General features: G+C 40.8%; 1 protein-coding gene and 1 long non-coding RNA gene across 4 annotated transcripts in view; one reads left to right on the forward strand and one right to left on the reverse strand.

The window, feature by feature from the left end:
- Window positions 1-16,112, forward strand: part of INO80C (INO80 complex subunit C) — a 30,298-nt gene extending 14,186 nt beyond the window's left edge. For both annotated transcript variants that reach the window (XM_065667746.1, XM_065667745.1), the window contains exons 2-5: window positions 5,946-6,056; window positions 8,863-8,974; window positions 10,655-10,722; window positions 15,510-16,112. In XM_065667746.1, coding sequence (XP_065523818.1) covers window positions 5,946-6,056; window positions 8,863-8,974; window positions 10,655-10,722; window positions 15,510-15,641 — 423 coding nt within the window. In that variant the 3' untranslated portion in view covers window positions 15,642-16,112. The remainder of the gene's footprint in view (window positions 1-5,945; window positions 6,057-8,862; window positions 8,975-10,654; window positions 10,723-15,509) is intronic.
- Window positions 16,113-22,499: 6,387 nt separating this feature from the next.
- Window positions 22,500-27,808, reverse strand: part of LOC136008440 (uncharacterized) — a 46,085-nt gene continuing 40,776 nt past the window's right edge. For both annotated transcript variants that reach the window (XR_010610094.1, XR_010610093.1), the window contains exon 3: window positions 22,500-22,847. This is a non-coding gene — a long non-coding RNA (uncharacterized LOC136008440). The remainder of the gene's footprint in view (window positions 22,848-27,808) is intronic.

Consider the following 27,808-nt stretch of genomic DNA (forward strand, 5'->3'; position numbering starts at 1 on the left):
GAAAGTTGCTACAAGTTGGATATTGCTGCATTAGGAGTAACCTACTACAGGAGTAATTAGACATATACCATTAATGAGGATGAGTTAAAACAACTGTGTCAATTAAATGAAGAATGTCATTGTAGTATTATTGTAATTACGAAAATCAGCTGCTGAAAGTAAGTAAAAATAATTTAAACTAGTTACTGAATTTCACATACAAAAAGTTGGAGACAAGTGGGTTCCTCAGCAAGCCAAACTGGGAGCTTTGGGCAAAGTTGCCACCAAGTGTGAGGGCTTGACTTAGAACCAGAACTCTTTTCTTACTTTTCAATAGTGACATACAACACCCTAATCATCACTGTAAGACAAAGCCAGTGTATCAGAAATACTGAATACAGAAGCAAAACCAAACCAAAACCCTGCGTACGTAGTCACCTTCATCTACAACTGCTGTACTCAGTATAGTGTTAAAACTCACTACTGACTGATTTCCAGAAAATAAAACAGAGAAAATAAATACTTACAGTATTGGTTTTGCTCCTTTAAACTAGAAACTCCCTTTCCAGTTCTGCCAGAATTTATTTATGCATTTTAAGTTTTCCTTCACCAACGCACTGTTCAGTTTACCTTCTATTTGTAAAGCCTGTTTTGCCATGTAAAACCATAACATCTACCAAAAAGGGCTTTTGACGATCATAGTGTACTTTCAGTGATGTGAAAATCCGTTCTTTTTCTAAGCCATGGCATGCATGCTGTGCAGTGGTAGGATGCCAGAAATGCACAAATTTACATGTCTGACTTTTATATTTCATATTTTTTATGTTTTTGATACATTGTAAAATCCTATTAGTCTAAAACAATGAAAAAAAAATTATAGACTATAATCCAAAAGTAAATAGGTAAGAAATAATACTTCAGCATGTATTAGTTACTCAGTTATGCAGTTTTAATCCTTGTTGGAAAAAAAAAAGATCCAGGAAAAAAAGGGAATGATGATTCAGACAAGCAGTTTCATAATAAGCTAATTCAACCTGGTATTTAGTCCCATCATAGACACCCATCCCAAACCCCACAGTGCTGATTCCACCTAGAAATAGCCAAAACAAAGAATTCAGCTTCCATGGTCTACAAGTTTTGCTTGTCCTTTCCCTAAATAAAACCAGACAGATGAAGCAATCTTTGGGAATCCTGTGAAAACTGATACATCTGCGGTAGGGAATTTGGAACAGACTATATTTAGAAAAACTAATAGATCTACCAAAACCTAAGACTGAAAGTAGTATGTGAATAGGCAGCCTCGCAGTGTGTGTTTTCTCCCACTACAGAAAGCATATACAATAGGGTCCAGACTAAGCTCATTCCTGGGGTTTGGCTTTATTCAAAAGAAATCAGTGTTAAGGTAGCTAAGCTTTAGCTCAGGTCTCTTTCCCAGACTTGGCGGGTCTTACAACAAACCTCTCAGGACAACCAAGTGTTTGCTGCAGGTCTTCACTCTCTCCAATTGTTGCTGTCTCCTCACCAAGTGAAGTCCTCAGCCAGCTTTCTCCTCTGGTGACTGTCACCCAGTCCTACTAGATAACAGGGAGGACAGTGTCCCACCCACCAGGATACATTGAATACTTGATACATGGTCTTGGGAAATTAAATGCAAAAAAAGAAGCAGCTCCCATCCCTGTTTCTCCTGTATAATCCCAGGAGGGATAGAGGTTGCCAATCTGTCACCCTGTGGTTGTAGGTAAAATTCAGGTAAAGCATATAAACTCAGCTTTATAGAAGGAATAAAATTGCACAAATGGTCCTATAAGAAGCCTTTGACCTGCTGTCTACAAATTTAAAACATGCCATTCCAGTCAAGGTTGCTCTGCACCTGGCTAAATAGGATACTGGGAGAAGGAGAACAGAGAGAGGTAGCATGGGAAGAGGTAGTAGCATGGGCTTCTGTGGAGGTTAACAGCCAGAGGAAGGAAATGATTAATTTACTCATGGCTTAGCTGTAGTCTTTACTGTAGTGTTTTTATTGTTATTTGGGGTAAAACTAGCATAAGCTGTACTGAATTCACACCTTCATTTGTCAGTGCAGATGTACCCTGTAAATGTAAAGCCACTCTAAAGTCTTTGTTGATATAACCTTCAACAGCCTATGGAGAAAAACAAGTACTGCCTAGTGACTTTTGTAGCACAAATTCCCCATAGCCCTAGTTACATAAACCACCATTTAAAAGGCACAATTTAGTTATAAAGTGCACATGAAAAGCTGCTTCACTGACTCTTTCCTTGCGGTGTATACTAAGCTCCCCATAAGTGATGTTTACATTACAAGATCAGTTAAAAGGAAACTTGGAACTAGATGATCTTGAGGTCCTTTCCAACCCTAACTATTCTATGATTCTATTCTATGATTTAAAGAAGCTATTAAGATTTTCATCGCATGGTTACACTTTCTTTCTAGCCCTCCTGCAAAGCATTCAGGATTATCCTAGGACACTGGGAGTGAGGAAGTTAGCTAAGAGAGTGGCCGGGTACAGAAAATGTGCTGGGGACTGGTTGTGAGTTGGGCAGGAAGGGGAAGTTGCCCCACACGTGACTGGGGGTTACAGCACACATTGAGCTGTACATGTTCCCTGGTGGCAGGCGCTTCCTCACTGTGCTCACGAAACCGCCATCACTTCACAGAACTACAAAGGGGAGTTGAATTAATTCCTGTTTGTTTGCCCTGACACGTGTCAGCGAAGAATGAAATATCTTCCAAACTAAATGACCAAGCACATTTGGGAGAGATTTGTTCAAATAATGTTAAAAAGATAAATGTTACCTTTACTGTATAGCAATTGTTCACTGAGCAATCTTCTTTCAGGCTTTAAATAATGTTTGGTATTATCCCTGTATTACTGAGTTTCAGGAAATGGGGTTTGCAGTACAAAGGTAGATCCATATTGGTTAAAATTAATTTGGCATCCCTTCCCCCCACCCCCTACTTCTGCCTTTAAGAAAACTTTCAAAAACCAAACCTGAAACATTAAATGGTGTTTCTTATGCTTTAAATACTAGCATTTTTAAACACAGGCTGGACGGAGTTATAGTTTGTCGAGACACTTTCAGTTTGTGGCTACAAGACTGCCGAGGATACTGGCCGAGACTTCTGCAGGCTGCAGAGAAAGAGCATCTCAAAGCTCTGTACTTGCCAGAGTCCACTCTGTGCAGTAGCACATTATTTGGGAAGCGGTGCTTCTACTCCATTCTTTAATGTTTTTCCAGGAAGAAAAGCACATTAGCTGTGTACCTCTCTTCCATAGTGATACTGCTGAAATCAGAGTTTTCATGCAAGCGGTGCTGAGTGAGGGAACTGGCATGCCTCTGCAATATGTCTGTATCTCAGTTCCCAGCATTTAACTGGGATGATAGTATTCAGTCTTACTTGTTTCCCAGTCTGTCACAGGGCTCTCAAGACATAGTGTCAATTGCCTAGCACTATGGTATGCAAGCTGCTTTACAGTTCTGCACACCAGCCTGCACCTTTTGCCTTGAAGAGGAAACCACTGCTGTCAAATTGTCCATGACAGATCCAGAAGATGCTGCTCGTATTATGTTTCAGTGGGACTAGAGGATGACTTGGGTGTTCATGTGGCCCTGAAAAGCAGCGGCTGCTGCTCCAGATCCTGCTGCCTCTGCCACTGTGCAAGGAATAATGGCACAAACAAAATTAACATCTGGTCTGTAACGTGAGTTATCCCAGCTCTTAGCGGCACTAATACCTGAAATCCCTCAGGGATTGGTCTGGAAAAGAAATGATGTGTAGAATTTTCAGTCAGGAATTGTCCTGCCAGGAACTGTTCCTTACTTTCCTTCCAAATGCGCCAGCAAGATTAGTGCTGAATCCACACAGAAAAAAACACTGAAGACAATGAGTGGGGTATGTCAGTGTACCCAGCTGTAGAAATCAAGAACTGTATGTATAAGGAAGCTTCCTCCCCTTTACTGTGTAACTGTTTTCATTTGCTCTGTCTCAAAAAACTAGGTACTGTTTTGAGATGTTGTTGAAATGCTAGTCAAAACCCATTTCATGAACAACAGAATGCTTAGGGGAAGATAATTGAAAAGGCAAAAGTGGTAAAATAATTAATTAAAAAAACTGAAGGATTGCTTTTAAAACTGACCAAATCGTACCAAATAAAAGGCAAGAATGCTTTGAAGAGTAACTAAGTGCTGATTCCTCCACTTAGAGATTTTATAGTGGTAATGAGCAGTATCAGAGATAATTTAGTCATCAAAAATAGTCTTGTATCTCAAGCCTTGTCTTTCTCAAGATTGACTTTAATGTTTGCTGCTGAAATCCAAAGTGTTGGAAGCATGTGTGTGAAAGACTATAGTTTGAAACCTAGCAACTCATTGTACAAAGCCACTTTACTCAGGATTGCTGAAGGTGTTTTCTCTGCTCATTGTCACACAATTCACATATTTCTAAACATCCATCTGCATTTCTTCTGTTTCTTTGACAGCCACTGCCTTTTAATGTTGTCCTCAGCAAGGAAAGAGTTGAATTTGAGCTACAGACTTCAGTGTTGTTTCCACTGATGTTATTACGGCAGCGTCCCCTGTACTATGAGCTTACAGAGGACTGACTGTTGTTTTGAAAATAGATCATCATATATTTGATTTTAACAAGACTCTATAAACATGACTATTTTGCTTGAATACTTCTTTATACCATACTTTGAATATTTAAGACCTCTCTTTACTGTGTTAAAAGCAGGCACTGTTGAATAACTGATGTATTTCCCCAAAGAAGAGTTCAATTTGCCTAGTTCCTAATCCTGTAATTACTTACGCGTGTAGTTAAGAATACAAACACTTCCCTTGTAATCACATGGAGAAGGATATGCTAAATCATGGTCTTTGCTTTATAGTCTCAGTTTCTAGAGGTGCTCCCATAATTCAGTAATAAGAACGGTCCTTTTTTCTCCTACTTAAAGGAGGATTGTACCAACACAGAAGGATTTGCAGTGCAGGTTTCCACAGGAAAGCGTTGGTTTTTTTGTTCTAAGAATTATCTGTCTGAAGGTGAAGAAACATTTTAACCACCCATTCAGTAAATATTGATTTAGCTTTTAGCCAGGCTTTGTGTTCTTCAAGAACAAAGAACCAAGGTATGAAATCCTATTGCCTGAACTGCCAAACTCAATGGCAAAATTCTCATTGGCTTCCGTATAGGTCAGGATTTGACGAGGAACATTTATGCATGTCATATAGGCCAGTTCTGGTAGTGTGGAGACTTACAGGGTACTCACAAAATAAAAACCATCAGAAACTCAGGCATGCAGAACTATCAGAATTTGGTTAGACCACCACACAAATTTTTAGCTTCCCAGTCACACACACACCTTCCCTGTTCTTCCTGCTAAATAAATAAACCACAAAGAAAAGCCTAGAAAACACCAACTAGTACCCAAGTAGATTTTGTGAGGCTTGTATATAAAACTAATATATATATGCTATTTTTTTTTCTCTCAATCCTCATTCAGGCATGATTGAAGCCAAGGATAGAAAATAAACTGATTAATCAATTGTTTCTTCAGAACCTTAAAAAAAACCCTTATAAATAAGTTTTATATATTGCTTTTAATGCTCTAATATTGAGCATTCTGAAATAGATCTGGTGTACATTTCTGCTGTTTCAGGTTTCCCATGCTGTCTTGCATTATATAGACATGGCTTTCATTAATACTGAAATAAACCCAATGCTGTTTTTACATAGTAGGCTTTGGCCACTCTATTCCTTTCCTCCCTTTCTATGTTAGTTGTAAACTGCTTGACAAATACTCTGTTTCATGCTTCACTGCTGGTATACAACATCTTTAAAGATTCAAAAGATGCAGGAAGGCTAAAAAGACAACAGGTAGGTAATACAGCAGATGGCTCTGTCTCCAGTTAAGCTTGTTCAGCGTAACAAGTACTTTTTTCTTCAGAGTGCAGGTGGAGAGGCCATGAATGAAAACAAATTTCTGAACACAGACTCCGGCACAGGATCAGTGGAAACAACCGTCAAGCCGTTACCATTTAAAGATCCAAACTTCATTGTAAGCATATATTTTAATAACTTGAAATTCTAAACTCTTCAAATAAACCATTAACTAGGATTCTATTTAACCATGTTGCTAATGTAAATATGAAGAAAGTCAGCTTAACAGCCTAATAAAAGCCTGACAGTTTTTAAGAAATTCACCTCAAGCCCATGCCACACTATGGTCCAAAGCGCATGGTGTGGTATCTCACAAACTTCCACAAGTAGAGTTGAGGTAGTTTGTGAGATAACATTCACAGCTGTGAACGTAGGAATCCCACCTCCCAGTTCCTAGCCAAGGCCAGCTGCAATGCAAATTGAAATCAGCCAGAGAGTCATTAGCAAATGGCATTTTGCTCCTCTCCTGGTCCCTGAAACAGACCTGTGGTGTCTGTTCTTCCAGTAATTGCTAGATTTAGAAGCAAAGGCTCCATGCTCCCCGGAAGCTCGGCCTGCTGGCTTGCAGAAGTCATGTAAACTCTGACAGCTGATGAACTACTGGCTGCTAAAACACTCTGAGCTTTAAACTGGGGGAGAAGGTGAAGGAAGACTACAGGTAGTAATGCTGTCACTGCTGGGGTGTTTTTTAGTATCTTTTTATCTCACTGTGCCAAGGCCAACTCATTGGCACACTGTACAACTGCTTCCTAGACAAGCAGACTTCTCAGACTGCTGGTCCTAAGCCAGTACTTAGAAAGAAGGATTTTATCTCAGATTTCATTCTGTATTAACAAGATACACTATCCCATAACAGAAAACCTGAGTAATCAGGCATCACTCAGCTCAGTAAGCACAGGTTTGGCAGGGGATATAAAATTAATCTCTGACTTGCAAGTTGTCCTCTGTCTGCTTTGCAGAAGACTTCTGTCACAAGAGGGGCATTTAAACAGCCGTATATTTTGCTCACTCTAATGCTCCAGTGAGTACCAATATCTTTGAGAAATGGGGCTTATTGGAAAAGCTACATTTGTGCCCAGAGGCATTCCATACAGCTTCCATAAGGGGTTTAAAAAGCCATGATGCCTTGTGCTTCTGTTCTTAGAGGGATGTCACCATTTCCAAAGAGGCAATACTAATGCCTGCATGCTCAAAATAATAATGAATGTACAGGGCCTTTGGCAACTGCTGCAGAAATAGTAGAGAATTATAATAAAAACATGAAATTGTCCTCTCCAATACTGTAACTAATTTGAGAAGAAATGTATTGAGTTTTAACTAGCTTTTTGACAATATGAACTGGTGGTAACAATTTGGATGATGATTTGCATCCTGCCAGCCTAACTTGCCTTTAAAGGAAGAAAATAAATCACATAATGTCTATCTCATAAACATACCCAAGTTTGAACCACTGCAGAGGATAGCCTTAAAAGCAGATAAGAAAGCAATTACCTTCTTCTAACCTGAATGGAATTTGCATCCCTGGGCAATGGGGATGGGGAAGGAGACCTTCCAGCTATTGTGCAGAGCAATGAGTAGCATCACCTGTCCTAGTTCCAGCTTTCCCTGAACTTCACTAGTGCAGAGGTTGCTTGGTTTGTTTGCACTTGTCAGTCATTGCCTTTTGACTGTGGGCATGTGAGGTAATACCCCAATTCCTAGGAGGCAAAAGTTCATATAAACCCAATAGTTGCTTTTGATAAACCAGATCACTGAAAAAAAAATAATTATGCAATGATTTGAGGGAATATTAATATGATGAATTTGAATTACTATTGCAGTATTACATCTATTTTCATTTCATATTCCAGCAGTCTCTATTTTACAATGATCTTTAGATTACTAAGATGTTACCCTCAGAGCAAACATTTGTATGTACTTTCTATACTGGATATTCATTGCAAAATGCAATATATCATCAGCTCATGAGCATCTTTTCTGAATATATCTTGCGTCTACAGAAAAAAGCTTTCTCATTGAATTCTTCCTTCTATCATCTTCAACAGTTTAACAAGCTAATTTAGAAACCAATCACAGCAGAAGTGTTTTTGCAGAACTTTGCCGAGTTCTGATAAGACTGATGTGGCAGGTGGCAATTATTAACAGAAATAACAACAACTCCCCAGATGTAAGAACATTTTCTTTTCTGAAGTAAAGCTGTAAATCCATGTCCTTTGATCATTTAGAAGTAGTACAGTATGTTGTGCAGCTTCTGTCTCTGGAGGGACATAAATAAATTACTCTGTAGCAATCACATTTGATAACTGAAACTACTATTATAGTACCTGTGGCAAGCTTTCCATTAGTGTACCTTTCAAAATGCAAAATTGTCTTGGCAGCCAACATTCTATTTATTACTCCTTTTCTATTCTTCTCTCTTCTATCCTTTGAAAGAAAAATAAAATTTCCAGAAACTTTCTCATTACATTTTGCAAGATCAGTTGCGTTTTCTAATCTCTAAAAGGGCTAGAGCTGCCCCTGTAATATGCTGTAAAAAGGAGAGAGAAAATTTAGCCATGTAATCACAACTATAGACACAACTTCATAGTAATAAGTTCCAATAAGATGGGAAGTACATACAGAATCCTGTAATCTCAGGCTAAACCTGACTGCATTGATTTTCTATTTCCATGTAAAAAGGAGATTTTAATTTCCTTCAGTTAATTGTAAGCATAGTAGCTTTGACACAGTCCAAAAAGCTTTGTTTTTCTTGCAGCCAGGATTAAAGTGTACAGTATCTTAGCCTGCTGATGAAATAAGTGAGGATAGCAAATGGTTCATGACAAGATAAGACATATCAGAAGGACTATGAAATAGAAGTGTCATGCTCTGAAATAGCATTCTTCATTTATTTTTTTCTCTAAACACCATATCTTTAATTCTAGCACTCCGGCATTGGTGGAGCAGCAGCTGGCAAGAAGAACAGAACTTGGAAGAACCTAAAACAAATTCTTGCTTCTGAAAGGGCATTGCCATGGCAACTAAATGATCCTAGCTGTAAGCTGCTTAGATGCTTTGCATGTATTTATAAATAATAAAATCCACACAAATAACTTTCTTTAAAACAAATCTAAATTGTTTCATCAGTGCATGCAGTATCCTGCTTGAACAGGGTCCAGTAGTACATTTAAGACTGGTCTAATCACACTCATCAGCCCTAAGTGGAAAGTAGGGGGAGGCATGTAATTTGGAGTATTGTGACAAAGTTCACATACATTCAGGGAGAGTTTAATAAAGTGAATGTATTTATCCAAAGCAGGTCAGAAACTTCTTATTCCCATCAGGTTTTGATCACCTCTTTACTGCTGAGGACCCTTCTCCTCTGCATATAGCCCAGATGTCTTCCGATGGGTGACTGCTGCTTGATTACCTGTATTTGAACTATTTTCAAATAGATTCTGCTAAGCCACATACCTGCAATACCTTAGACTTCAGATCAAGGTTCCTATCCAGCTCGTTATCCTAGATTCTTGGGAGCTTTAATCCTACATCCCCTATTTAGTTCAGCACAGCTGAAACTACACTGCTAGCAGTCGATTAGTAGTTTTAACTGGTTCACATCTACAGCAGTAGAGTTACAGCAATGGTCTTAATCTAGGTAAACAAGTCTACTCATAAAGTATGACTGAACACAGCTAGAGGAAGAATGTGATCCTCAGATTCTACTTGAGCAAGCGGAGGCATTTCAGAATTGAGCATATGCATACACTTTTTGTCAGACTCGGTGCTTCATCCAAAAATAGCTTGCCATTTTTTGAAGTGCTTTAGACACAACTGTTACAGAAAAATGCAAGCTACTGTGTGTTCCTGGCTATTGTAACTGACAATCTGCTGATGTTGCTATTTCTATTACGTTCTGTTTGCAACCATCAATTTACAGGATTTTTAAGAAGGAGGAAAAAGAAATTCAGTTGCATATTTAAAACCAGCTGTCTGTGGCATTAGTGTCTTTTGAATTATGAGATGATGAGTTAGAAATTTGGTATGCATGGAGCATTTGAATTGATCATAGCATCTGAATGAGGTGCAAGAGAGATCAGGAAGGAGGAAAGAAATGAATCAGGTACAAGATATTTTTGTAAACATCCAAAAATAGCAATTTAACTGTTTAAACATACCGAGTGTATCCTAAAATAGTTTATGAATGAGAGTTGCTATCTAAAGGGCACCAAAGAACAGCAATTTCCAACATTTAATTTAAACATTCAGACAATTTTCTAGGTCATTGGCTGGGCTTAAAGTGGTACATGCTTAAAGATTTAACTGATTTAAAAGATTACTTTGCTTTTCTGGATTATGGTATTTCAGAGCTGCAATCTTGAGCAACATTTTGTGGCCTTAACATACAGCATGCGTATGATAATGGCCATTCTTTGCAAATAATTGACTGCAAAGGAATTAATTGAGACTGAAATCAACACATTTCAAATAGAGGAAGGCAGTTCTGCTTACTAAACTTGTACTCCAACAGGTGAGCAGAACCAGGCTGTTCTGTACAGTGCTAACAGGCTAAATATTTTCTGCTTCTTATTTCTTTGCCTTAGCGTTGCTAGTTAATAGAGACCTCAGATCTTAAAGGCAACCTTTTAAAGAAGTATTGTCACCTATTTACATTATTTTGGGTTATGTTTCAGAATATACATAGCACACTGAATTTACCCCTTTGTTTCTCTCTAGATTTTAATATTGATGCTCCTCCTTCCTTTAAGCCTGCCAAGAAATATTCAGATATTTCAGGACTTCCGGTAAGTATTTTGTTTTTCTCTTCAAAATTGGCATCTCACTTTCCACAATGAAATAAAGCTGGTGCTTGCTTTTGTAAAAGATGTACTTGCTGAGGTTCCTATTCAGCCTTGTGCTTAATAGCTGTCCAGTGATTTAGGGCCAAACCCCAAATACTGTCACAACATCACAAAATTCTTTGGTTGTTAATAGATGTCAGGACAGATTAAATCCCTTTTCCTGCCAGGAAATGGGTGATAGGTGGCTCTCCTATCACACCATGCTCCCAGCTGTAGAGGCCTGCGTTAGTCCCTATCATTTCTGATTCTTTAGAGTGTTACAGGGAAAACTGGTAGCCCACAGCCTCCGTGACTGCTAACTTTGTCAAGCTTTAACCACACAGACTGAAACTCACCATGCTGAGAGTTTGCCTGAGGCTGATTTATTTTGTTGTATCTTTTAGAAAAAGTTTTAAAAAGATGGCTAAGCAATTTCCAAACATGAGATGAGGCAAAATCACATTGATTGGCCCAGGTTAAAAAAACCCCAGCCACTTGTTGTCATTGCTCTCAAACTTTCCCTCAAACAAATGAGCCTGAGACAGACACTTGGCATGGACTTTTGAGAATGTCAAATACCCCCATGCTTCAGAGCTGGAACTTGGATTTTGGCAGATAGCCTGTGTGTCACAGATGGGCTTTTTTTACATGGTTTTGTTAAAGAAAAGGGGAAAAAAAAAGAAAAAAGAAAGGAAAACGAAACCAGCCCACATTTGACTTAGATATGGTTTTCACATGCTTCAAAAGTCTCGGTAGTTACAATTTGGCACCTGAATTCCCCAAAGATTCTGTTGGCACAAACCAGGATTAAAGACATTGAATTATGCCCAACAAAAATTTTGTATCTGCTGCAGACACTGTTCCTATGTGACATGAATAATTTAAATAATACTTAAAACAAAACAGGTGTTGGTAACAGCATATCTTTTCACTTTTCACCCTCAGCCCCCAGTGATTTATTTTGTAGAATCCCATGCATGTATTACAATTGAAATGAATGGGAATGTTGTATTTTGGACTACAAAAAGCGTGAAGTAATGCTTACACTAAATAACTCCAATAATAAAAACTTTGTCACGTCAAAGAGTGTTAGACAGAATTTCTGGGTCCCTTCCCACAGTTTAATCTGTTTTTCACCCACAGGGTACTAGCCCACCTCACAGGCTTGATATCATCCCATAGAGATGCTTATAAAAGTGCACATTTGTTATGTTGATGCAGGTTAACACACCTTGCATTCTGTACACTGAATTAGGTGAAAGTCTCTGTTGGGAAAAAAAAATAGGATGAGCACTTAATTAAGGACTGCCTTATAGTGGATGCACAGTGGATAAACAGTGCAAGGCATAAAGAATGACTATAGCACTGACTGCAATCCTCATGTCCTAGCATTTGAGTTCTTGATCTGTAGCATATATTTTCTTTGACTTCTTTATTTTTCAAGTAACACATTTAAATGAGGCACCTAGGAGGTGGCATGTTTCCAGCCTGTGCCTTTGAGCATGATTTGGAGATGGAGCGCGTTGCTCGGATTGAGGCTGCTTAACCCCCAGTGTTCAAGAGGGAATGGAAAAGCAACATCTCCCTTGCAGATGAACTGGCAGACAGCAAATGGAAGAGACTGCTCAAAAACTCAGGGAAAATAATTCCCTCGAGCCAGGCAGACTTACAGTCTTGTTGTACTCTTAGGATACTCTTGCTTTGATGTAGTAGCAGCTTGTTTTCAGACTAGGAGCAGGGGTCAGCTGAATAAGGAACCTTGCATAAGTACTCCTACTCTATAAGATGCAGTGGATGGAGGAAATGAGATTAGATGGACATGTGAAACAACGAGCAGATTTTACCAAAATAGCAAAAATTCCATACTGGGTCACTTAATGGTGTTTATCTGTTTCCTGTCCTCTCCCCTCAGATTTGCTTTGCAAGTATTAGTGGCACAACCCCAGGTATTACTAGAATTGCTGCAACATCTGTGACCTGTGGGGGGTTTATATGGGGCAGAGGGCATAAGTGGATAAGTCCCTTTCTCTACCACATCTCCACAGAACCAAATAATGCTTTCCAGCATTGGCCTTTGATGCGTTTCAAAACTAGTCAGCCCTTGCACCTAGCAAGATGATGGTGCAGGTAGGTTATAGATGTGAGTGAAGACCGTATCCCTACCGGCTAAGAGTCAGTTTAGCCATGGAAAATAAGTCTTCCTCTCAGTTCCTGGGCTTTTCTTTGTCAGCTCCTCCTTTCTGTCATTGATTTATGTACTCTTAACTACTCCAGCTCAGTAGAAATACTCTCCTTCCTATATGAATCCATTCAGTGCTGCTTTTGTTTCCTTTTTTTGTCTTTCCACTTTTTTCCCCCCTTAATTTTCTATCCTCTAATTGCATTGTGAGTCAAGTTTCCTATTTTACCTGGCCTGCAAGGTTTCTCCAGACTGTGATAAAAATACTGTGTTAAAAAAAGGTCTTTTTTATTAAGATAACTGAGACAGTATGTCCTTTAAATTGCTAAGCTAGAAATGTTTCATAAGAAGCACTAAATATATTTTCAAGCTAATTCCCTAGCAGGCAGATATGTGGGATAACAGAATATTTTAGAAATATAGTGTAAGAAAAGCGTCCCTTTATTTTCTGTGTAAAATCTGGAAAGGTTTGTGTAAGAATATATTTTCTGTGGGAATGCTGGATTCCCCATGGGTGGAAAAAAAATAGTAAAATAAATCCATTAGCATTACCTAATATTGGAAGAATGAAATGGCCTAACAGGCACAAAAAAAAAGGAAGTGTATTAAAACACTCTTGTCAGTATACCTGCAGTTATATTAAACCCCACAATTAAATTCTACTGATCCTCTTCTCTTTCTGTGTGTAACACAGCTGGAATTAAATTTACCAACGGCCTGAGCAGAGCTGCTGGTTTATATTTGTAAGGCAACCTAGAATTCAAAAGCTATTATCTACTACATTGACAATGCAAAATAGAACTATTCTTTCAAAATTTGCAAGATCAGTATTTAGATATTTTAACATGCAAACCAGAGTAATTTATTGTAAAGCAGATAAAAAACCTCAAAACCCCGAACATTCAGATGTTTATATTTCTCTTCCTTTTTTGAAAATGGATCAGTCTTGTTACTATAGAAACAAATCGAGATAGATAACGTATTTATTGTATTTGGAGAGCAGGTATCTGTGGCCTTTGACTCAGTTTCTAAACACAACAGAGGCTTTTTTTCTTTGCAAAATCACCTCACTTCTCTAATCTGTTGTAATTATTGCTGAAGTAGCAGTAAACTTTGTTTTTAGACTGAAGTCATGGCATAAATGAGTAGTTAGGATTCATTAAGGTGTGCAAACAGTACAGCCCAATGTGAAGTATCAGAATGGTGATGAGTTCTGCCATAATATTTTTAACCTAGATTGATGTGCAATACAAATTGCAGATGTTGCTTGGCTGGTTTATTACAGATTCATGCACATTTGAAAAGCAGTCTACTTGGTTAGGTTTTTCTTACAAAAGGGCAGAATTAAAGTGTGAAATAAAGATAAATTTATGCATGAATTTATACACAGTAACATCAAATTACCACCAGGAATAAATTTACTCCTAATGCCCTAACTTTGTTTGAAAATTAATTGATCGCTTGACTGTTAGCTCACTACACTTATTTAACCTTGTGGCATTTCTGTGTAAAGAAACAAGCTACAAATAACACTTAATTTACTGCTAAGTCTTATCAGGGCAGATGATTAACTGGATTGTTACTATGGTCAACAGATCCTTTCCAACATAAAAGTGACAGAGGGCTCTGCACTTATGAAGGGAATGCTCCGGCTCTTCCTGGCCTTTTCTTTTTTAGTAGCAATGTCTTAAGGGATATCAACTGCCTGTGCCTTGCAGCCTGCCACCATGTCCTGATAAAGAAAGTTACAGAAGAACACTTCTAGAACGTTGGCAGGCACTTGGCAATCCAGTGCTGAACAGGAAGTGATTGCCCTGAAGGCTGAAGGTGGAGAGGCAATACTCTGAAGCTGCCTTCTTGCAGCCTAGCCTCCTGTGCTGCCCCAGAGCTCAAGGTTTCTGTAGCAACATGGAACAGGAGATGAAGGAAACTAGCACTGCTTCCAGGCACCCAGGGTCCAAATATAGGAGGGGATACAAGCGTAGCCCAGGGTGAGCTGGCCAGGCTGCTATTCTGAAAGCAGGCATCTGTAGCAAAGCACTAAACTGAGTTCAAATTTCTTATCAGTTCAGTCACAGAACCATAAGCTGAGACTCCCTTGCTTTAACAGCCACTTTAAAGTAAATTAAAAGCGAAGTTGTATGCAGGAAGAGAAAATCAGTCCAAAGCTATCGGAGCACCCATAATTCAGCCTCTTTGTGGGTAATTTATTGGCAGCAGCCTGACTCTTTGGAGAGCTGCCTTGAGAGAGACTGCACAAGGCACAGAGTTGCTAGGGTGAGTTTAGAAAGTTGAGGAATTTCTTTTACACAGTGTTTTGTATTAAACTATTTCAGCTCTCTGTTGTGTTTAATGCATTTCTAATGTGATTTTATAGGGGTCTGTTAACATCTCTTAAGTTCTGACATGAGGAGAAAGAAAAAAGTACAAACCCTTGGTCACATGGTAGAACAGCAGTGCTGTTACTGGGAAAAGAACTCATTATTTTGTAGTCTTGTAATTAGATACTTTTTTTAGCATTCTGTTTTGAGATTTTACTTGAATAGTGCCTCTCCCTTTGTTTCTTTTTCAGGCAAATTACACAGATCCCCAGAGCAAGCTAAGATTTAGTACTATTGAAGAATTTGCCTACATTCGGATGCTCCCTTCAGATGTGGTTACAGGATACCTAGCTCTCAGGAAAGCAACAAGTATTGTTTCCTGAAAAGACCAAATATTGTTGTGTATTGCTTGTGAACAGTGCTAGTTTTGCAAATCATGGTGGAAACTGACTGTGGGACTGAGGTTCCTTAAAAAACTATCCATGGATTTTTACATCTGGAAATAGTTGATATGTGGATTTGAAGAACATATGGATTTAATTTTGATAAATGCTGATATTTGTTAGTTTGCCAATTTGTAAGCAATTTGGTTTGGTGAACAGAATAACTTAGACCTTAAGGGTATGTATGTGCACCATAATGTCTGAGTTTTATTAATTTCTGTAGAGAGGGGATTTCGTCCCCACCCTGTATATTTTATGTACTGCTCTGGCTCAGAAGAAACAGTCATTTGAGTTAAGGAAAAGGTACCAAGATATCCCAACTTCTAAACCTGCCTTGCCAGATGCACTTGCCACTTGGCTGTAAAAAGGTTGTCCCATTTGTAAAATAAAGCTGAAATATTTAGTAAGTGACGCTACTGTGATGACTGTTTATGGTACTGAGCACTGTGGAAATGGACAGCCTCACCAAATATTTGCATTTAAGAACTGTCACAACCATAGACTCTTGTTTTAATCTGGACTCCCAAGTTAAGGCTCAGCCACCCCCATCCTCCAACCACACAGCCTTCACACCCATACTCCACCAACTGCCCTGTAGCTGTGACGCTTGCCTCTCTTATCTCTCTGAGCCAGTGGGTGTTAGTCAGAAAAGCTGCTAGGCACGTTACCACTTGCTGTGAGAATACTTCCTTCCCATGTGCAAAAGTGCCAAGTGGAAGACTTGTCCCATAGCTTGTCAGTCCTGAACTGCCCAGGTCACTGAGGAGATGAGACACTGATCATGGGACAGCATTCCTGTCTCACCCAGGCTCTGTCATGGACATCAGGATCTTGTTCAAGGCCCCTCTTCTCTCTGATTGCACAAGCAGCATGCAGTGGTAACCGGTCAGTGTCTAAGCTACACTGTGAATGTACTTTTCTATAGGCATGATAACTATTAGAACAGATTTTTTTTTCTAATTGAAATAAAAAAAAAAATATACAGGGTGTTATTAATGGTAGTTTCATTTCAGTTCCAAAACAGGAAAAAACAATAATGGAACACATTGTTTAATGAAAGTCTGTGGGACTCATTCCTCAGTTTTGTGATCTAATATTTACAAAACCAAAGTAGTTTAAAAAGTCTTTGACATGCTTACAATAGATCCTTCAAAGTCCTGGATACCAGATAATGCTACAACTGTATCACGGAACAAAAAAGAATAAGACAGGATATCTCTCTTCATGCCAGTAAGCATCCAAGCCACATTCTCTTTGCATCCGAGTTTTAGAATGGATGTTTTTAACTTACTTTACGTACTGAAGATATGTTTATAAGATAAGCTTAACACTGATAAGAAAAGAAAACGCATAGAACTGCTGTAAGATCATTTATGCTTTAAGCAGACAGCAGCTCAGAAAATAGCATTTCACCAGCTTGTTCTCTCCCACAAATATTTTTAACGTTCTTTGGGAATGACTGTTTAGGAACCCAGACTCCCTCACCACCAGAAGTGCTCTGTGAACTCCTGTGCTGTATATTAAGATGTTGCTTCTCAGCTACTGTCTGCAGTGTGGTGTTTATGCATTCCATTTTCAAAACCAAAGTGTCTTTCTTACTGAGAAAATGGGCATCAGGAAAGTAAATACAGCTTAGATTTGGCAAAACGTTAGTGACTTGCCTCTCAGTGCTCTCTATCTATACCACGGCTTCTATATTCCCTTTTCTTTTGTTCCTTGCTTCTTGCTTTGTTAGCTACTGGCCCTTTTTTCTTAGTGGTATCTTACTTTTACTCATTAGGCTGGGCAGTAGTCAAGCCAAGAGTGGTGAGTCAGCCACCAGCACCATTCAGCATTACATTGGTCAATCACAGTTTACTGTGTGAAACAATCAAAATGAATTTGTTTTAGCAGGAAGCTGAGGACAGAAGAGATCTAGCGGCCAACATGTACGACGTTGTTCAGTCCTACTAGGCTCTCTTTGGGAACAGCATGTGGACCTGCTGCCCTCATCAGTGCTTCTATGAGAGAACTGAGCAATACCTCCCTTGCTGTATGTAAAATATGGAGAAGTGAAGAGCTCATCTGTGTCATGGAGTAATTTTAAACCATGTTTTATTGACAGCTTTAGAAGAAGTGAAAACTGAGAAGTACATTTATATTTAAAAGTAGTTACAGGAGGCTATCAAGATAAACACAAGTAAGTTGAATTAAATTGAAAGGAGGACAAAAGAAAGGCATTTGAAAAGACAAACAGCAACAAATACCATTTCAGATTTGGGGAGAATATATTTTGACTAATAGTACTGTCACATCTGTAAAGCAGAAAGCCAGCAGTCAGGGTGAGGACTAATTTGTTCAAGTACAGCCGTTACTATCTGTGAAGTATCACCTGAATGCATTATTTAATACAGACCACAGATGGCTTCAGCCTGACGTGCATCTGCATTAATATGTTCTCCTGTCATCCCCCTTCATTACCCTTATAACAGCTTACAGCATACCAGTTGCTAAGCTCCCACAGCGATCTCACTGACATTAATGGGAAGTGAGCTTCTCCAGCAACTCACGAGGTACAGTCCAATGGGCAAAGCTTTACCCTTTGTCTTTTTGGCAGGTAGAAAACATATTTTACTTGCCTTATCTGTCTTACCCCTCAGAAAGAATGAGGATGTTCACCAGAGGCCAAGCTCCTGTTTTACTGTGCAGCTAACTGCCCTGCTTGCTGCTGGAGATGAGGGGTCGTCTCCAGCTTGCTGTGGGGTTGTCTGTATTGGTTTTAAAGACTGCAGTAACTTGTATTTACTTCATGCTTGCTCTGGATGTGCTTGCTCTGGAAGGCCTGGATAAAGCAGGCAACTGCCTCTGCAGCTGTCGGCCTCAGGGCAGCAAAGCTGCTGTAGCTGAAGTGCCTGGTACAACCAAAGCCCTGGTGCTGCTGTGCTGCAGCTGGGGCAGGGACTGGGCAGCATGGGGCTGTAGGACTGCAGCTGCCCTGAGGGAAAGGGAGTGCTGCGGGCCATGAGAAGAATGAAGCTCTCAACAGCTGCAGCTGCTGCCTCCATCCTTCACATCCTCTGTAGTGGATGGAACAGCAGGATGCTGGAGCTCCAGGGCTCTTGCCCTGATTATTCCCTGCTGGTTCATACAGCAGGTCTGTGCCCATGGAAACTTCCTGTCCCAGCCCTTCCCTCAGGGGCATCTGTACTAGGAATGACCTTGGCCCTGTGTCCTGGAAAGCAGCAAAATTCTATTCAGAAAAGCCTGGGGCTAGCTCATTTTGGAGCTAGTGGTTTCACTGTCCTTTATTTCACAGCTTTCTCTCATCACAGCATTCTGGATCCCTACAGAGTTGCTATATATGGGCTTCCACAGAGGACAAGAGTAGCACATGCAGGGAGATGTGCCTTAATCTTCTTTAACATAGGCCTGTAAGCATCAAACCCCACCAGAGCACAAGGAAATAAAGGTAAGCAAAAGGGAGGGCTTCTTACTGGTGAAGAGTACCAAAGTAAAGCTTAACTAGTATAGGCTAGAAAGATTTTTGTAGGTTCACCTCTCTTCAGAAGAAAGCTCCAGCTCCTGCATGATTACAGTCTTTTTCCTGAAGGGCTAAGTAATCTTTAATAAATTAGTACAGTAATTTATTACTAGAAACGGGTTTTAAGGCCTCTTACAATCTGACAATGTACGTGGTTTACATATTTGAGACAAATTGGCACATAGATTTTCTTTCTGAATCACTTCAGGGCAGTGACTTTCACAGACTTGATGTCACGTTCTGGGAGAACACCCCTGACTTGGTGCTCTTTTAAACAGGAAAAGTCAAGTGGTATCCGTGTTGTTACTGAGCACTTCAGTTGTACTAAGATGATGACAACACTAATATTAGAAGTCACAGAAATCCCTTCATATTTTTCTCATTTTAGTATGTGTGCCCCAACAAAAAGAACACTTCTCCTGTTGGAGAGTGGATGGGTGGGACATAATAAAATAATACATCTTCAGGTAAGAAAAACATTGTTTAACTCATTTGGTATCTGTAAAGACTGCTTGACTTGGTTTTTTATTATCTGAGAAGCTTAAAAAAATCCAGTCTTTTCAGATGATTACACTACTGTAAATCACAGCCTACAGACAGTAATAGCAGTAATCTCTTGGGAGAAATAACAACAACACTGTTTACTGGGAAGTAGTGCTTGTGTAATTGTATACAGTTTATGACCTATGAGATCACATGTGTTAAGTACAGAACATTGCTTTCTTTGACGCTAAAATCGATAATCTGTACTTAAAAATGGTAGTACTAGTGAACTAGACAGTAAGTTGGATTGGGGTGGCTGTGGTTACTGTTTACCAGTGTGTTCTCTGGGCAAGAGCTCCTCTCATCTGCTTTCACGCTGACTGCTGTGACTCTGTTACCTGACCCCAGTACACCAGCACAACACCCCAGAAAACTGCATCTTGTTCATGTGCTATCTGAAGTCTTTTCCAATGTCCCAGATCTGGGATGCAAAAATTGCTCTTCTCTCAAGTGAAGAAATCATGCACAGCACTTATGAACAGTGCCCCTTTTCTCTGCTAGACTTGAATCCAAAGCATACTTTGGACACAGAGAAGGAAGTTCTCAGCATCAGGTTTTAGGATGTCTGAAGGCAGCTCCCTGCCTATGCATGGGAAGACAGGATTTCCTGCCTAATCCCATGAAAATAGATTGGTATCCTTACACATTCAGTGCATCCCTATAGATCTGAAAATCTACTGCAATAAACCCTTATGAGGGGAGATACAGGCCTGGTCTGCTTGACCAATAGTTAATGGGCATTGGGTGCTGGGTAAGCAAGGGTAATGGGGAATTTTAGGGAACTATAGGGAATAGTTTGAATTTTGGCTGTGATCCCATTTATACCCTGAGGGACAGCAGATTTACAAGACAGCTTCTCTTGGTTCTCTTCTCCCAGAAGGAGGAGATGACTTTGAGAAGACAGCAAAAGCATGAACACACATTGCCTACATACTGCGTGTCAAGTCACTAGTTTCACAACTAATGCATCAAGATGACATAAAGGGGACAGAAGTAGGACCTTTTAATATAATTGTCTGTTGGCCCAAATCCTCTCTCATCTTCCAGCTTGCACAATTTGGATGCTGGTAAACCCTGCATGCTCACAGAAGGGCATGAAGGAGTGACCTCACCCACACACAGGAGTGTTGCTGTGGTCTGAACTCCATCCAGACAATTAGAGCAGTTAACTGTGTGAAACCTTCAGGCCACAGCTGCTCACCAAGACAGTAGAGGGCTGGCTGTACAGCACATACCCCCCTGTCCTGTGTCTACAGCTGCACCCTTCATCAAGTGGCTAGGCAAACATGGTGGGGGTGAATATGTGTAGGCAATCTCATGGGAGTCTGCCTTCCAGCTCAGGCATCCACTTTCAAACAACTGGGAACAGCCAGCAGCCTCTACGAGTGCATCTGAATAGCAGTTCTTGCATGAGGAACAACAGAGGCAGCGTAGAGTCTGATAATAACCTTAATAAAGAGGAAATCTTGGGAATTTCAACAAGAGCTGCACTTAGGCTAAGATGAGAGGACTGAAAGCAGGACTGCAGAAGCAGTTGCCCAACATTATTTGGCTATGCTGAAGAGAAATAATTTATAAACCACTCTGTGGGTGATTCTTAATCCTCTGAAATAACATGATGGTGGTTTTATATTTGGAATAAAGACCATAAATAGAGCATAACTCACTGCTTCAAACTGTTTCTTTCCGGAAGGTATGTCATAGCTGGTGATGTGGAGTTGACGGCTACCATCAGTCTTGTGTGCGCAAGTGACAGCAGCTAATAGGCACAAGCCTTGTTCTCCTATTAAATGGGCTTTTGTTACTGAAGATGAGAGCAAAGCACAACCAACCAAATATTTCTGGCCTCTAACAACCAAGAATTTGTTTGTTACACTTCATCTCTTGTATCAGGCTGTACAAAACCAGAGGGCTAAGAAATAAGTAACAGCAATTCCTTTCCAGTGTTACATGAGCCCTTACCAAGAGCTTTGTAAATTTGAGAGTTATTACCACCATTTTAATGAAGTACGAGGTGTTCCACATCGGTACCGTGGTTTGCCCCCATGCTTCCTGAAACCTTGGGAAACGGCACATCAAACACCACTATGAACCCTCCCTACCCCCTGCAAATGGTTCATTTCAGCAGCTGTCTCCACTTTCTTATAATTTTCCTAATAATGCATTGGAAGCCAAATTCTCTGCGGACCTTGAGATGTCCTTCCGAAGGATCACACTGGGACAGAACATGCAAAAGCCATTCTTCCTGTACATTTCCTGTATTCAATGCCACTGGGATATGCAGATCTCTCCAGAGCCTTTGGACAGTGACTCTCACCCCAATGTCTGTTTATATCTTTCATAAAAAATACGCATAAGCATGGCTGGGTTTTGGAACAAACATCGGAATCCTGCTCTATAACCTTTCACACACACGCTCTGCTTACTGTGCTTAACAGCATCTCAATTAATTCCTCCAACTCTACAAATCATGGAATTGCACCCACTGCAAAACAGTCACACAGACCTGGTAGTTCTGCCACTCTCCAGAGGGTGGGAAAGGTGCTTTGTGTCTGTTAGGTGAAAGAAGAGACTGAGCCCATATCAAAAGGCTGAGGGGAAGCATCCCCACATTGGATAGTTGGATAAGGAGAGCAGGAACTGCAGCAGCATCCTGTACTGGCTGCATTTCAATAGCCTACAATAGCCTTTTTGCAGCATGTGATCTGGAAGAGCACTGCAACTGCTTGCTGCAGGACAGAACATGGGCAGGAGTCTGGCACTGAGCTGCTCAGCTCTGTTGAGGCTGACATGTCTTTGGGCATGCTCAAAGGCAAAGCTTCAGATGTCTGGGTAATCATCCAGGATGCAGCCAGCAGCTGTGAGGCTATGGAGGACTGCAGGTTTGAGCATAGACTATTAAACTCAGTTCTAGATCCCTTTTGGGGATCTGCTTCTCTCTGGAGGCCTGGGAATGAGTCTTACCAACTCTGGAATTTGACTTAACACTCATATGACCAGCTCACAAAGCACGTGCTTCTTGTCACCAGAAGGTACCTGGTGTTGCTCCCAGTACTGGATCTGAAGTGGTGAAAGCATGAGCACTACAGGAGGAAAAAAAAAAGTAACGGAGGGCAGTCAAGGGGCTCTGTTACTCTCCTGGAACTGTTCTCTGCCTTTCAGGCCACATTTCTGTTACCTTCATGACCTATTTAGTGCTGTCCTCTACCTCCAGTTTTTCCAAACTTGAGAAAGACACTGGACAAGGTTAAAAACCCTGTCCTAAACCCCACATCTCTAAGCACTTCTCAAAAGACAGAACCAGGGTCCAGCAGTTACAGGTGTCCTGAAAGTCTTCCTTTGCACCTCTGCATCACTTTAGGTGGCAAAGTTTTGGTAGGAGGTGGGCTGCAGGGGTGGTCTCTAGGGGAAGATATTCAGGGGGTATAGGTTGCATAAGAATTACAGATGCAGTTTCCTGACCCCCTAAAGATGAGTATTTGAAGTAACAGCTTCATTTTTTGGTGATACTGAAGGATGGGCTTTATTTTGTCCTAAATAGCACATACAAGTTTGACCAAGTAGTAATTATATCTGAGCCACTAAGAAATAATCTCCAAGGCATAATTAGTAACAGTACCTTCCCTTGGAGATGTGATTCCCTCCACCCTCTGCTTCCCTTCTCTGCTCCAAAAACACTCAACAAGCAAGCAACCAAAACCCCGCAAACAACCACAGCCCTGTGATATTCATCTTAAACATGAGAGTGAAAAATAAATGACTAAGTTAATCAAAGGAAGGTGTTCATATGAAATCAGTAGAATTCACCTGCAGATCTGCAGATACTGCGTACTGAAAACAGAAAAGAAGAACTAGAAGAAGAAAAATCCTAAGTGGAAAAGCAAGAAGAAAAGCTGAAACCACAAGAGGAAAGTTAATGGCCCATGTTGCAGAAAAGGCAGCCTTCTGCAAAGGATAATCAAAACGCCAGGGTGGGCCAAAGCCAGAAGCATCCTTTACAGCAGGTCTTCTGTCAAAAGGGCCATTGAAGCAAAGCTTAAAATGGAATGAGTTCACCAGAAAATCAAAAATGGCCTGACATGGGGCCAGCCAGACATCCTAATGTGCAGATCCTTTTCCATCAGCAAGCATATTTCTGTTTTTCAAACTGTATGGCTACTCAAGGCTCTCAGTTACCACTTGAGAAACTTAAAACATTTAAAAAGACACACACACACTAAAACCTTTCAGATTTCAGTCAAGCAAGCATGTGGGCACTTCTGTCGTAATACTGTCTCTCTCCTGCCAACTCATCTAGATTAGGGGTATATATCACACTCTATCTACAAACCCTGAGTGTAAATAAATGTACAAACCTTTAACGTAAATATATGCACTGGAAAGATTTTGCCAGGAACTCAATGTGTGTGAGCACTTCAGGCTTATCTCTAGGTAATGACTTCCATTTGATTCAGCTAAGGCAAATTCTCATCTAGACAAGCCCACATCCAAGCCGTCATGGCAGGCACCAACCTGCACATCTTGGCCTCAGGCTCCTGTTAGAAAGCAGGGCTGGGGATGGCACAGTGATCTCCATCACAGGAATGCCGGGGTTTACTGGGAGATCTCTTTATTTTTCTTGGCTCAGGCTTTATATACATCTCTGTACAGAACACACCCAACACGTGTGTGTTTTAAATGGTGCTCTTATAAAAACAGCACAACTGGAAAAACCATTGCACCTGCATACACATGGGGCGCACCTTATAAATACTTTATTGTAGTCAAGCAGATCCTAAGGGATAAACTTTGATTTTGTTTGCTAAAACAGAAAACCTGAAATTAATAATAAGCCACTAGGAGCTATTCAACAGATTGTCAATTGCAGGAAATCTTGCCAGGACGCTCAAGTGGTTTACAGTCATCTCAGATATCTGGGGAAGAGTGAAATGGGTCTAATGTTTTTGAAGTTCAGTGGGGTTTTGAGAAATCCAGACATCTGCATTTTAGTCTTTGGAAAATCCTGAGATCAGCAAGACTATCGTCTGCTGGATTTAACCACAAGTTGGGCCCACCTCTTAGCAAGTCTAGAAGTCCTACGATTGCTGTAAAAAAAAAACCCAACAAACTTTATTTCTAATATGTACACATAATGATAAGGTTTTGCTGCAAAACATTTGTCTTTAAATGACAGGGTAAGAATATGATAATTCGTGCTTTCTGCATAGCCAAGTTAACTGGAGGTGTCTTAGCTCCTGATTTAAATAACTGCAGCTTTTCACCTGCTTCTTTGTCTGCAATATGTTTATCGCAGCTGTGTGTGCTAGCAACACAAAAAGAGGTAAGAGCAGCTCTGCAGCAACACTCAAAGACTTGCAAAGCACTCCTCCTGCCTTTAGATGGTCCCATTACCCAGCTGCCATCACCTCTAACTTTCACATGGTTTGTTGGGGTTTTTTTAACAGAGGGTATGTGGCTTGACCAAGAGGTGCCATGTGTGCACACCAGCACTTTCCGCTGACAGACACACCTTTGAACATTTCACTTTTCCTCCCCATTACTTGTCCTTCCATATTTGCAAGTCAGGAAAGATCTGAATGCAGGCCGAACTCCTCATGATATTTGAGATTTTGAGTTGAGCGGGACATTGAAATAGCTCCAACCCTGTCAGCAGGGACCTCCAAATAAAAATGTAGTAACACAATGACTTTTCTTTCTATGTAAAATGAATCATGTCAAGTGCTCAGATTCACTCATTCCTCCATATGTACTAATCTGCACCACCTTAACTGCTTTACACATTTCTAGTATTTACTTTGGCTGCCTGCATCCTCTGTTAATCAAGACTTATTTTTCCATGACACAGGCAGCTATCCTAAACTTTTTCAAGAAGCTGATATGACACAATCCCCTTTGGAAAATGCAATAAAATATGGGCACACACCCAGTGCAATATCTACAGTAATTAGAGTCACTACTCATTAAAAGTGAAAATAGTGGATTGTGCTATACAGTGCACTGGTGCTGTGGCAGCAATACTGCATTGCTCTGTAAGCAAGAGCAAAAAGATCCCATTAAAGCCATTTATGCCACTTGTCTCCAACAAGGACACTAATTCCAGGTTATTTGCAACAAAGAACACTGTGTGTTTAGCTCTTTTTTCATCTTTCTGCTTCTAGACTAGGCAAATTAACATCACTTTCTTACCACAAACCTCTGGAGAGAGTGTGCTTTAAAAAGCTTTTCTGAACACTCACACTAAGAAGCAGTCAGCCAGCTACTGAGCTTTGGAGGAAAGAGGGGGCTTCTCTGTTCATGCACCCACCTTGAAAACAAGTTGCCCTGCAGGGAGCCAACATGGGTAAGCAGTGGTAGGCAGAAGTACTGAAAACCTTCTTCCCTCTACCCAAAACCAGTGCAGCGCATTTAAACTGCAATTTTACGCATGTCACAGTGATCTTAGATGAAGACTTTCACGCTGCGGTGCCTTATTATAACCATCTGTATGTTGACTTAGACAAGTAGAGAGGCATGTCATCCCTCTTCCCTCCCACCCCACATAAGGGGAATGCGAAGGCCAGCTCCTATCCCAGACAGCTCATGGCCACAGTGCTTCATGACTGAGGCTGCCTGAAACTGTAATGATGGGAACCCCACCACAGAAGAAATGCGTGTGTGCTGCTAAGAGTGAGAAATGAAGAAAAAGGGAAGAAACGTGGCTGCCATCCAATCTGCAACTTATTTCTATAGAGCAAATCCATTTATTATATTAACCGTTATATTTTTAGACCTTTTTCTGTGGTGGCCAAGTTTTAGTGGAGCAAAGCTTTAGTTTAGTTTCTGAGAAAAGAACCAGAGGCTTGGTGCCTCAGCAGGGTGTGGGGAAGAGCTGAGAAAATAACTAACTTCTGCAATACGCTTGCTCAGGACTGACCTCTAAGCCCACTGCAAGCCCAGCAGCTGGGGAGCCCAGGGGCTGAACCAGTGGTGTAACACATCTATCTGAACTTCCCAGAGCACACAGATGCCGGGCTTGATATCAGCCAGACAGATAGGTTTCCGGGGAAGAACTGCCACTGCCACCCTCCCCCCTCTTCCGTGCCTCCTGCCATCAAGCACAGGAACAAGCCATCTGCTGCCATTAGCTCACAGGAGCGATGCCTACATCTAAGCCGGTCACAGCGTGTGCTCTCTGCAGTGCTATCCGCTTTCCGCTCCAAGCCGTGACGCACCGCGACATTCCCTCCGGCCGGGGACTCCAGGAAGTGAGCTGTTTGACTTGGACACAGGCACGGTGACACAGACACAGGTGGCTCCGTCTATTGCGACACGGGGTCAAGCCTGCTGCAAAGGGCCCTACTTTCCTCGGTTGTTTCCCTAGGGACCAGGAAGCAGGGTGAAAAGCAGGGCCCTCCCTGGAATTAAACTATAATAAAGTTCACTGCGTGAGTACCTGTGCAGCTCCCTGGTGTTTCTTGATAAATCAGTCCAGGCCCCAACAACAGGGAGAAGCACAAACTCATTTCTGTACTGCATTTGGGAAGAATTACAGCCCAAGCTTGGAAGCTAGTTTGTGGCTGATACGTGTTTCCACTGCACACTTGTCCAAAATCCCACTCCCAGCCAACTTCAGCTGTGGGACATTTGGTCTGGTGCAGAGCTGGATGGGTACTCACCCTCTGTGGTAGGTGGCTGAAAGATGTACTTGCTAGGATGAGGGATGTCTCAGGATGCATGCACTTTTGATGTTAAATTCCTCTTCCTCAGCTTTTTTTTTCATCTCTTGTTGCCCAGAGAGGTGGTGGAGGCACCATCCCTGGAGACACTCAAGGCCAGGCTGGATGTGGTTCCGGGAAGCCAGATCTAGTTGAAAATGTCCCTGCTCACTGCAGGAGGGTTGGACCAGATGAGCTTTGAAGGTCTCTTCCAAACCAAACTATTCTGTATCTCCTGTGATTTTCTGTGTAACAACCATTTTAATGTGTTTGCTGCCATCTTTTACCTGGTAGTGTTTTCCTCCAGCGGGAGAGTCAACATTTTAAACGTATTTGAGGGAAAAAGAAAA

This window comes from Lathamus discolor, chromosome 2 (genome assembly GCF_037157495.1).
Source record: "Lathamus discolor isolate bLatDis1 chromosome 2, bLatDis1.hap1, whole genome shotgun sequence".
Classification (NCBI taxonomy): Eukaryota; Metazoa; Chordata; class Aves; order Psittaciformes; family Psittacidae; genus Lathamus; species Lathamus discolor.